The sequence below is a fragment of the Sciurus vulgaris genome, assembly GCF_902686455.1.
Source record: "Sciurus vulgaris genome assembly, chromosome: 17".
Taxonomy (NCBI): domain Eukaryota; kingdom Metazoa; phylum Chordata; class Mammalia; order Rodentia; family Sciuridae; genus Sciurus; species Sciurus vulgaris.
The window spans coordinates 45,796,257-45,808,835 of record NC_136478.1 but is presented as its reverse complement, the minus strand read 5'-3'; the positions used below and the strand labels follow the sequence as shown (position 1 = coordinate 45,808,835).

General features: G+C 36.1%; 1 protein-coding gene across 3 annotated transcripts in view; it reads left to right on the top strand.

The window, feature by feature from the left end:
* The window catches only part of LOC306649173 (zinc finger protein 461-like), a 44,305-nt gene that overhangs the window by 2,859 nt on the left and 28,867 nt on the right, over positions 1-12,579 (top strand). For all 3 annotated transcript variants that reach the window (XM_079119956.1, XM_079119954.1, XM_079119955.1), the window contains exons 3-4: positions 1,317-1,443; positions 2,501-2,596. In XM_079119956.1, the coding sequence (XP_078976082.1) occupies positions 1,317-1,443; positions 2,501-2,596 (223 nt within the window). The remainder of the gene's footprint in view (positions 1-1,316; positions 1,444-2,500; positions 2,597-12,579) is intronic.

Below are 12,579 nucleotides of genomic sequence, written 5' to 3'. Positions count from 1 at the left end.
GTTTGTCTCTGTTCTTGTGGTATCAGCTGAGATGGCTTGATTGGGAGCTGAATGACCCACTTTCAAGATGGCTCTTTTACATGGCTTGCAAACTATTTCTGGCTGTTGCTTTGGGGGCTGTAGTTCCTTTCTTTAAAAATTTTTTTTTTCTTTTTTTTTTAGTTGGCAATGGATCTTAATTTATTTAGATACGGTGCTGAGAATTGAACCCAGTGCCTCGCACGTGCTAGGCAAGTGCTCTGCCACCAAGCCACAACCCCAGTTTTAGTTTCTTTCTCTATGAGTTATTCCATGGGCTGTTTAGGCTTCCTAGAAACATGGTAGCTGGATTTTAAGAACAAGCATCCCAAGAAAGTAAGGCAGAAGTATGAGCCATTTTTGAGATCTTGCCTCAGAAGTCATGTACTTGTTCTGCCATACCTCATAGTTAAATTACAAATGCCCTCTCAGCTTAAGAGGAGGGATCATAGATTCCCATACCTTTTGGGAGGGAACAAATTCAGGCTGCACTGAAGAAGAGCATACATGATGGGAGATACTACTGTGTCCATCTTTGGGAAGTATAGCTTACACCAGATGTTTACTAAAGCAATTGTGTGAAAGGTAAAAGTGTCTATGACATAATAGTCATAATGATGAAGGACTATCTTCAGGCTTTTTTTTCCCCCCAAATGGACATTTTTATGACATTATAGGAAAAATTTAAAGTTTTCAATTTTTTTTTTGTACTAGAGATGAAAATGGGCACTTTACCCAATCCCAATGCCTCCCCCCTGTTTTCAATTATGAGAGAAGGTCTCACCAAGTTGCTGAGGCAACCTCAAACTGGAGATCCTCCCACCTCAACGCCCCCAGTTGTTGGGATTAGAGGTGTGTACCACTACACCTGGAAGTTTTCAGGAATTGGGACTCTCTATGTATTCTTAATTTCTAGATGATTAATAGGAGTTTTCCACAATGCAAATGAATGTATCTCCAGAAACTGAACTACTTAAGAACCCATAGGGGTTTGGGGCCATAGCTTAGTGATAGAGCACTAGCTTAGCATGTGTGAGGCCCTGGGTTCCATCCTTAGCACAACATTAATATGAAATGAAATATAATGAAATAAAATTAAAAGTATTGTGTCAGTCTACAACAACAAAAAGAACACATAAGCGCTCTGCTTTAGTCATACTAAATTACTTTTTGACCCATTTCAAGACATAATTTATACACTCATTCTTTCCTGCAGTACCTTCTCTTAGCACCTCTCCTTGCTTTTCAAAAATGTTTCTTATAATTTCAAAAAATAGTACTGTGATTTGTCATTTTAGGGTTTGGTGTTGTTCAGAGATGTGGCTATAGATGTGTCTCAAGAGGAATGGGAGTGCCTGAACCCTGCGCAGAGGAATTTGTACAAAGATGTGATGTTGGAAAACTATAGCAACTTGGTTTCACTTGGTAAAGTTACCTAATGGTTGAGAATGTCTCTTCCAACTCATAATCTCTTAGAATGTCTGCTCTCTCCCCTGTGAATTTTTGGGATAGCTTTCAGTTAGCTAGATGAATATTTCCTTTGTGTCCAAATGAGCACAATTAGTTAAAGGTGAATTTTCAATTTCCCTATCCTTACGTGTTCTTCTGGTCCTTTCATATAGCAGTTTTTTTCCTTGATGAATTATGGGTAGAATTAGAATGCTGTAATGTGAAAGCATAACATTGTCAAAGAAGCCAGGCTTTGTTTTTTATTTCCACTATGCTAACCCTGCTAGCACACAGCCTAGAATACTAACCGCATGGATCCCAAGTATGAAGCTCTTTGGCTTTCCCAATTAATGTAGTGGTAGTCTAGGGCAAAGAAAGTCATTTACTATTTACAGCTCAAATGGACACTTTTATTTCCTGTAACGAATATACTCTCTTTTACAAAATTTGCCTTTGGAAGTTATATCCTAAGAAGTTTACATTCAATGTTAAAAAGATCTGGGGATAACCAGGCGCAGTGGCGCATGCCCGTAATCCCAATGGCTCAGCTCCCGAGGCTGAGGTAGGAGGATTTTGAGTTCAAAGGCAGCCTCAGCAACTTAGCGAGGTCCTAAGCAACTCAATGAGACCCTGTCTCTAAATAAAGTATAAAAGGGGCTGGGATGTGGTTCAGTGATTAGGCACCCCTGGGTTTACTCCCCAGTACCAAATAAATAAATAAATAAATAAATCTGAGGATTACTATCTCAGGAAACTTTTTTCTCATACCAAAATAAGAAGAGAGAAAGCTTATATAAATTTTAGGGGTTTTTTTGGTTTTGTTTCTTATGATCTTTTTTTTAAACTTTTTTTAGATTTTTAATTTTGTTCTAATTTGTTTCTTATGATCTTGAATTTATCTGAATGTAATATTTTTCATCCTTTAATTTTTCTTCTATAGACCTGTGATTTATTTTTATGTTAATCAATTCTGAGTCACTGTATTTGGGTACTGTCGTTTCCATCTCATTTCAATTTCTCTTCTTATAACTAGGACTTTCAGTTTCTAAGCCAGCTGTGATCACCTCATTGGAGCAAGGGAAGGAACCCTGGATGGTTGTGAGGGAAGTGACAGGAAGAAAATGCCCAGGTGAGTGAGCCATTATCAAGAAGTTATTGCAGAATGTTGGAAACTGGTCAGAATGTTGAGTTTTCAAGTTACTAGGAAAAATAATTAAGCAAATAATTAGGGAAAATCTGTTTCAAAAACCTATGACAGGGGCTATAGCTGAGTGGCAGAGCGCTTGCCTAGCATGTGTGAGGCACTGGGTTTGATCCTTAACACCACATTAAAAAAACCCTTTTATAAATCTACAGTAATGGAACAGGATGCTGCTGGGGTGGAGAGAGATTTATAGACCATTGGAATAGACAGAGAACTCAGAAACAAACCATGTATACATAGTCAAATGATTTTAGTCACGGGTGCCAAGACTCTTCAATGGGGAAAGAGACTTTTAACAATGTTCATGAAACTGGATATCCACATGCAGAGGAATAAAATTGGACCACATGTAAAAATTAACTCAAAATGGATTGAAGACTTAAATGTGAGAGTTAAAGTGATAAAAACTCTTAGAAGAAAATATTATGGAAAAGCTTCATCTCATTGGATTTGGTAGTGATTTATTGACTATGATACTAAAACATAGACAACAAAAGCAAAAATAGACAAACAGGAATCCATCAAACCAAAAATTTCTTTTCATCAAATAATATAATCGGGGCTGTAGCTTCAGCTCCATGGTAGAGCATTTGCCTAGCACATGTGAGGCACTGGGTTCAATTCTCAGCATCACATAAAAATAAATAAATAAAGGCATTGTGAAAAAAATTCTTTTTTTTAAGCTTAATTTTTGATGGAAACTAAGAGAAGCATAGAAAAAAGACAGATATTTTTCTGTGTGTTTTAATTTAAAGACACCATTCCTTTATCAAGGAAATCCTATTGCCTGATTATACTTTTCCTTTGGCTTGGATACATTGATTGAATTATTTTATTTTATTTTTTGCAGTGCTGGGGGTAAGCCCAGGGCCTGGTGCATGCTAGGGAAGCATTCTAACACTGAGCTGTTATCTCCAGCTCTGGTATAGTGATAAAAAAAAAAAAAAAAAAAAATTTTTTTTTCCTTTTTGCTTTGAAATAGAGGCTCACAGGAGGTTGCAAAGAAATGTACAGAAAGTTCCTATAGTCTCCCCCAGTGTTAATAACTTACACAACTATGGTATAATATCATACCAAAAATTTGACATTGCTACAATCTATAGAAATTATTCAGATTTCTTGAGTTACACATGCATACATTATAAATAGTTGTCTGTATATCATGTATAGCCTTGCATCACCACAATAGTCAACATACTCAGACCAATCACCACAAGACTCCCTTATGTTACCTCTTTATAGCTACACCCATTTCTTTTTCCTTCTCTCTAATACTTGGTAGCCATTCTGTTCTTATCCATCTTTATAATTATTGTTTCATGAATTCAAATTAAAACTACAATGAGATATCATTATCCACCTATGAGAAAGGTTAAGATGTAAAATGAAATATAACACCAAATGCTGCTAGGATTTAGAGAAAATGAATAGCTCATACATGATAATCAAAATGTAAAATGGTATGTATAACCATTGTGGAAAATAGTTGTATATTTCCTTTCGAAACTAAAAATAGATTTATCATACTACCCAACAATTAAATTCTTGAGCATTTTAGACAAATGAAGGCTTATTTTCATGTACCAATATATACATGATTATAGGGAACATAAACATATTATACATAAACATGTATAATATATATGTATATATACATACACATACCATATGTGTATGAAATATTAGAAAAAGCCAGTTGAATTTCCTTAATGGCAAATGGTGTTGAATGTCTTTTCATGTATTTGCCATCTGTATATCCTATTAAGTGAAATATCTCTTGCCCATTTTCTAATTTGATTGTTTTTTACTTTTAAGTTTTTAGTGTTCTTTGTGTATACCTTCTGTTTTTTGAGCCAGAGTCTCTCTTAATTTGCTCAGGTTGACCTTGAACTTTCTATCCTCCTCCTTCAACCTCCTGAGTAGCTAGGATTAAAGGACTCTGCATTCATTGTGTATTCTAGAAGGCCTTTGTTGGATTTTTTTTTTTTCCCCAGGCTATAATTTTTCTTTTCATCTCCCCCTACCCTGTCTCCTATATTGGAGATTGAACCTAGGAGTGCTCTACCACTGATCTAATTCCCACCCCTTTTTATATTGAGACAGGGTCTCACTTGAATTGCAGAGGGTGGCTTCAAACTTGTGATCCTCCTTCCTCAGCCTCCCAAGTAGCTGACATACGGCAGCCTTTCATCCTTTTAATGTTTTTTTTTTTTTTTTTTAGCAAAAACTTTTAATTTTCATGATTTCTAACTTATCCTTTTTTTTTTTCCTTTCTTAAAATTCTGTTATTGTCATGTGTGTATATGTGTATGTTTATGTTTGGTGTCAAGTCTAAGAATTCTTTGCCTCGTCCTAGATTGTGCAGATTTTCTCCAATGTTCTTTTCAAGAAATTTTTATAGTTTTGTCTTTTAATTTTTGTCTGTGGTCCATTTTGAGTGCATTTTTTGTAGAAAATGTGAGAATTTAGGTCAAGGTTCATTTTCCCCTGTGGATGTTTGATTGCTCCAGCTGTCCCTCCTTCATTGAATTTCTTTTTCACCTTTGTCAAAAACAGTTGGACACACTTGTGTGGTTCTGTTTCTGGGTTCTCTGTGCTGTTACATTGATCTTTGTGACAGTCCCTCCGCTAGTACTATACTTTCTTGATTACTGCAGCTCTGTAGTAAGCCATAATACTGGAAAGAGTGAGTCTTCCCACTGTGTTATTTTTTCAGAATTGTTTTGGCTGTCCTACATATAAATTTTAGAAGAAGCTTATCTATGTCTCTATGTCTGTAAAAATCTTGCTGAGATTTTAATAGAAATTATTTTAAGCCTATAGATGAAGTAAGATAGAACATCTTTACTCTTTTGAGTCTTCCAGTCTGTGAACACATCATACTTCAAGTATTTTGTTCTCTTTTATTATCATTTTAAAATTTTCATCACACAAAATCTATAAATTTTTTTTTCAAGTTTTATCCCTAAGGATTTTATTTTGTTTGGAGCATCTGTGATTGGTATTACATTTTTATCTTGAAATGCAATTAATTCTGTATGTAAAACCTGTATTCTTGTGACCTGACTCAAATCACATATCAGCTTTTATTTTCCTTGCAGATTCCTTCTTCTAAACTCAGTTTTATTTCTTTTTCCTCCTACATATGCCTTTTATTTGTTTCTCTCATTTTATTAAGGTGACTAGAATTTCCAGTACTGTGTTGAATCTGAGTGGTAACAGCAGATATGTTTGCCTTTACCCTATTTTAGAGGGAGAGTATTCAGTCTTTTATCATTATGATATAAACTATAGTTTTTTGTTTTTGTTTTGTTTTGTTTTTCAATACTCGTCATGAGATGAAAGAAGTATCTCTCCTTTCCTATTGCCCCAGAGTTTTTATCACGAATGGGTATTGATGTAATCAAGTTATTTTTCTTCTTTGTCATATTGATTTGATGTATTACATCAATAGATATAATCATAGTATATTATAGCATATTACATAGTAAAATATGTAGTATATATAGTATACTATATGATAAAGCAACATATTATACTTTTTTATTCATTTTTGGATTGGATTCATAAAATTAGTTGAGGACTTTTCATTTATGTTCATAGAGATATTGGTCTGTGGTTTCTTTTTTTTGTGCTGACTTTGCCCAGTTTTGGTATCAGAGTAATTACTGGTCTTGTTAAGTGAGCTGGGAAGTATTTCCTTTTATTTTGTTTTCTAGAAGAAATTGTATAAAACATATAAATGGCAAAATAAATTTTCCAGTGAAATTATGTAGACCTGGAGATTTCTTTGGGGGACTTTGTGTGTGTGTGTGTGTGTGTGTGTGTGTGTGTGTGTGTGTGTATTTTACAGGGTTTTTAACCCAGGGGCACTCTACCACTAAGCTGTACCCCTGTCCCTTCTTTATGTTGAGACAGGGTCTGGCTGAGTTGCCATGCTGGCCTCAAACTTGTGATCCTCCTGTCTCAGGCTCCCAAGTTCCTGGGATTACAGTTGTGTGCCATGGTGCCACGCTATTTCAGGGGCATTTTGAATTACAAATTCAATTTCATCAATAGTTATTAGACTATTCAGATGATCTCTTTCATCTTGGCTGAGTTTTGATAGTTAATTTTTTCAAGTAATTAGTCCATTTCTTTTTTTTTTTATTTATTTATTTTTTTATTATAAACAAATGGGATACATGTTGTTTCTCTCTTTGTACATGGCGTAAAGGCATACCATTTGTGTAATCGTAAATTTACATAGAGTAATGTTGTTTGATTCATTCTGTTATTTTTTCCCTTCCCCCCACCCCTCCCACCCCTCTTTACCCTCTATACAGTGCTTCCTTCCTCCATACTTGCCCCCCTCCCTAACCCTAACTCTAACCCTAACACTAACCCTTCCCTCCCTCACATTATGTGTCATCCTCCACTTATTAGCGATATCATTCGTCCTTTGGCTTTTTGAGATTGGCTTATCTCACTTAGCATGATATTCTCCAATTTCATCCATTTGCCTGCAAATGCCATAATTTTATCATTCTTTATGGCTGAGTAATATTCCATTGTATATATATACCACAGTTTCTTTATCCACTCATCAATTGAAGGACATCTAGGTTGGTTCCACAGTCTGGCTATTGTGAATTGAGCGGCTATGAACATTGATGTGGCTGTGTCTCTGTAGTATGCTGATTTTAAGTCCTTTGGGTATAGGCCAAGGAGTGGGATAGCTGGGTCAAATGGCGGGTCCATTCCAAGTTTTCTAAGGAATCTCCACACTGCTTTCCAGAGTGTCTGCACTAATTTGCAGCCCCACCAGCAATGTATGAGTGTACCTTTCTCCCCACATCCTCACCAACACCTGTTGTTGCTCATATTCTTGATAATCGCCATTCTAATTGGGGTGAGATGGAATCTTAGGGTGGTTTTGATTTGCATTTCTCTTATTACTAGAGATGTTGAACATTTTTCCATATGTTTGTTGATTGCTTGTAGATCTTCTTCTGTGAAGTGTCTATTCATTTCCTTAGCCCATTTGTCGACTGGATTATTTGAATTCTTGGAGTAAAGTTTTTTGAGTTCTTTATAGATTCTGGAGATTAGTGCTCTATCTGAAGTAGGATTGGCAAAGATATTCTCCCACTCTGTAGGCTCTTTCTTCGCATTGCTGATAGTTTCCTTTGCTGAGAGAAAGCTTTTTAGTTTGAATCTATCCCAGTGGTTGATTCTAGCTTTTATTTCTTGTGCTATGGGAGTCCTGTTAAGGAAGTCTGATCCTAGACCAACAAGGTGAAGATTTGGACCTACTTTTTCTTCTATAATCTGCAGGGTCTCTGGTCTGATTCCGAGGTCCTTAATCCATTTTGAGTTTAGTTTCGTGCATGGTGAGAGATACGGGTTTAGTTTCATTCTGTTGCATATGGATTTCCAATTCTCCCAGCACCATTTGTTGAAGAGGCTATCTTTTCTACATTGCATATTTTTGGCACCTTTGTCTAGTATGAGAAAATTGTATTTATTTGGGTTTGTGTCCGTGTCCTCTATTCTGTACCATTGATCTACCTTTCTATTTTGGTACCAATACCATGCCGTTTTTGTTACTATTGCTTTGTAGTAGAGTTGAAGATCTGGTATTGCAATACCCCCTGTTTCACTCTTCCTGCTAAGTATTGCTTTAGCTATTCTGGGTTTCTTATTCTTCCAGATGAATTTCATAATTGCTTGCTCTATTTCTGTAAGGTACATCATTGGGATTTTAATTGGAATTGCATTGAATTTGTATAGCACTTTAGGTAGTATGGCCATTTTGACAATATTAATTCTTCCTATCCAAGAACATGGAAGATCTTTCCATCTTCTAAGGTGTTCTTTAATTTCTTTCTTTAGTGTTGTATAGTTCTCATTGTAGAGGTCTTCCACCTCTTTTGTGAGATTGATTCCCAAGTATTTTATTTTTTTCGAGGCTATTGTGAATGGGGTAGTTTTCCTAATTTCTCTTTCTGAAGATTCATCACTTATGTATAAAAATGCGTTGGATTTATGGGCATTGATCTTGTAACCTGCTACTTTACTGAATTCACTTATGAGTTCTCAGAGTTTTCTGGTGGAATTTCCAGGTTCCTCTAAATATATAATCATGTCATCAGCGAACAGGGATAGTTTGAGTTCTTCTTTCCCAATTCGTATCCCTTTAATCTCTTTGGTTTGTCTAATTGCTCTGGCCAGAGTCTCAAGAACGATGTTGAATAGAAGTGGTGAAAGAGGGCATCCCTGCCTTGTTCCAGTTTTTAGGGGGAATGCTTTCAGTTTTTCACCATTTAAAATGATATTAGCCATGGGCTTAGCATAAATGGCCTTTACAATGTTAAGGAATGTTCCCACTATCCCTATTTTTTCTAGTGTTTTGAGCATGAAGGGGTGCTGTATTTTATCAAATGCTTTTTCTGCATCTATTGAAATAATCATGTGATTCTTGACTTTAAGTCTATTAATGTGGTGAATTACGTTTATTGATTTCCTGATGTTGAACCAACCTTGCATCCCTGGGATGAAACCAACTTGATCATGGTGCACTATCTTTTTAATATATTTTTGTATGCGATTTGCTAAAATTTTGTTGAGAATTTTTGCATCGATGTTCATTAAGGATATTGGTCTGAAATTTTCTTTCCTTGATGAGTCTCTGTCTGGTTTAGGTATCAGGGTGATATTGGCTTCATAGAATGAGTTTGGGAGGGTTCCCTCCTCTTCTATTTTATGGAATACTTTGAGAAGTATTGGAATGAGCTCTTCTTTAAAGGTTTTGTAGAACTCGGCTGAGAACCCATCTGGTCCCGGACTTTTCTTTGTTGGTAGGCTTTTGATGACTTCTTCTATTTCAGTACTTGAAATTGGTCTATTTAAATTGTTTATGTCCTCCTCGTTCAGTTTAGGCAATTCATATGTCTCTAGAAACCTGTTGATGCCTTCAAAATTTTCTATTTTGTTGGAGTATAGATTTTCAAAATACCTTCTAATTATGTTTTGTATTTCAATCCTGTCTGTTGTGATATTTCCTTGTTCATTCCGAATTTGGGTTTTCTCTCGTCTTCTCTTTGTTAGTGTGGCTAAAGGTTTATCAATTTTGTTTATTTTTTTGAAGAACCAACTATTTATTTTGTCAATTTTTTGTATTGTTTCTTTTGTTTCAATTTCATTGATTTCAGCTCTGAGTTTAACTATTTCCTGTCTTCTACTACTTTTGGTGCTGCTCTGTTCTTCTTTTTCTAGGGCTTTGAGCTGTAGTGTTAGGTCGTTTATTTGTTGAGTTTTACTTCTTTTATTAAATGCGCTCCATGAAATAAATTTCCTTCTAAGTACTGCTTTCATAGTGTCCCAGAGATTTTGATATGATGTTTCTTTGTTCTCATTTACCTCTAAGAATTTTTTAATTTCCTTCCTAATATCTTCTGTTATCCATTCATCATATAATAGCATATTGTTTAATCTCCAGATGTTGGAATAGTTTCTGTGTTTTACTCTTTCATTTATTTCTAACTTCAATCCATTATGATCTGATAGAATACATGCTAGTGTCTCTATCTTCTTGTATTTGCTAACATTAGCTTTGTGGCATAATATATGGTCTATTTTAGAAAAGGATCCATGTGCTGCTGAGAAGAAAGTGTATTCACTCTTGGTTGGATGGTATATTCTATAAATGTCCGTTAAGTCTAAATTATTGATTGTGTTATTGAGATCTATGGTTTCTTTATTCAATTTTTGTCTGGAAGATCTGTCCAATGGTGAGAGAGGCGTGTTAAAATCACCTAGTATTATTGTGTTATGGTCTATTTGGTTTCTGAAATTGAGAAGGATTTGTTTGACATACATGGATGAGCCACTGTTTGGGGTATAGATGTTTATGATTGTTATATCTTGCTGATTTATGCTTCCCTTAAGCAGTATGAAATGACCTTCTTTATCCCTTCTGACTAACTTTGGCTTGAAGTCCACATTATCGGAAATGAGGATGGATACTCCAGCTTTTTTGCTGAGTCCATGTGCATGGTATGTTTTTCCCCATCCTTTCACCTTTAGTCTATGGGTATCTTTTTCTATGAGGTGAGTCTCTTGCAGGCAACATATTGTTGGATCTTTCTTTTTAATCCAATATGCCAGTCTATGTCTTTTGATTGATGAATTCAGGCCATTAACATTCAGGGTTATTATAGAGATATGATTTGGTTTCCCGGTCATTTGGTTCATTTTTTAAATTTTATTTATTTATTTGTTTGACACAACTTGTTTCCTCCTTTATTTGACAATTCCTTTAGGATAATTCCTCCCTTTGCTGATTTGCTTCTTTGTTTTTCATCTCTTCCTCATGGAATATTTTGCTGAGAATGTTCTGTAATGCTGGCTTTCTTTTTGTAAATTCTTTTAGCTTTTGTTTATCATGGAAGGATTTTATTTCATCGTCAAATTTGAAGGTAAGTTTTGCTGGGTATAAGATTCTTGGTTGGCATCCATTTTCTTTCAGGGCTTGAAAAATGTTGTTCCAGGCCCTTCTAGCTTTTAGGGTCTGGATTGAAAAATCTGCTGATATCCGTATTGGTTTCCCCCTGAATGTAATTTGGTTCTTTTCTCTCACAGCCTTTAAAATTCTGTCTTTATTTTGTATGTTCGGTATTTTAATTATAATGTGCCTTGGTGTGGGTCTGTTGTAATTTTGTGTATTTGGAGTCCTATAAGCCTCTTGAACTTGATTTTCCATTTCATTCTTCAGATTTGGGAAATTTTCTGATATTATTTCATTGAATAAATTGTTCATTCCTTTGGCTTGTTTCTCTAGGCCTTCCTCAATCCCAATAATTCTTAAATTTGGCCTTTTCATGATATCCCATAGTTCTTGTAGATTCTGTTCATGATTTCTTACCATCTTCTCTGTTTGTTCAACTTTGTTTTCAAGGTTAAATATTTTGTCTTCAATGTCTGAGGTTCTGTCTTCCAGGTGTTGTATCCTATTGGATATGCTTTCTATGGAGTTCTTAATTTGGTTTATTGTTTCCTTCATGTCAAGGATTTCTGTTTGGTTTTTTTTCAATATCTCTAACTCTTTATTGAAATGATCTTTTGCTTCCTGTATTTGCTCTTTTAACTGTCGATTGGTGCGATCAATCAATGCTTGCATTTGCTCTTTCATCTCATCATTCAGTGCGTGCATTTGCTCTTTCATCTCATCGTTTGCTTCTCTGATCATTTTAATTATGTACATTCTGAACTCCTTTTCTGTCATTTCTTCTGCCATGCTGTCACTGGGTTTTATTGATGTAACATCTAGATTTGTTTGCAGCATTTTCTTTCCTTGTTTTCTCATATTGTTCAGGTATCAGAGGACCGCTGAGATATTGCAGATTTCCTCTATTGACTTACAATGTCCCTGAAGATTTCTATATATATCCCCCCTTAGCCTTCAGTAGGCTGAAGTCTTGGAGGAAGTTGATAATGCAGTGTGCTCCACAAGGAAGCTGCCTCTCTAGGAGTGGTGGCCTTCAGGTGGGGTATAATCCCTGCTAGTGGGCAGAGGTGCCTCCACTTGTTGACCAATGGTCATCCAAAGGGGACCTAGGCTGTGGGCTGAGGCAAGGCCTGTTTGGGCCTGAGTCTCTGGTTTTACCATCCTTGTGGGGAAACCTCACCCAGCAGGGAAGACTCACCCGGTGTGGAGGTCTCGCTGGTCAGTTCCCTCCTAGAGGTTCCCCTCAATTTACAGCTACCACCTGGGCTGGGCTGCCTTCCTCTGCAAAGTTCCCAGGGGCCCGGCCCTACCTCCTGGGCCTGGGAGCCTCACCCTTTGCAGATGACTCTCCTTAGGCTGCCCTTCCTCAGAGAATCTGCCCGCAGGCCTGGAACCTTCGCTCCGCCCTAAGCCTGTCTCT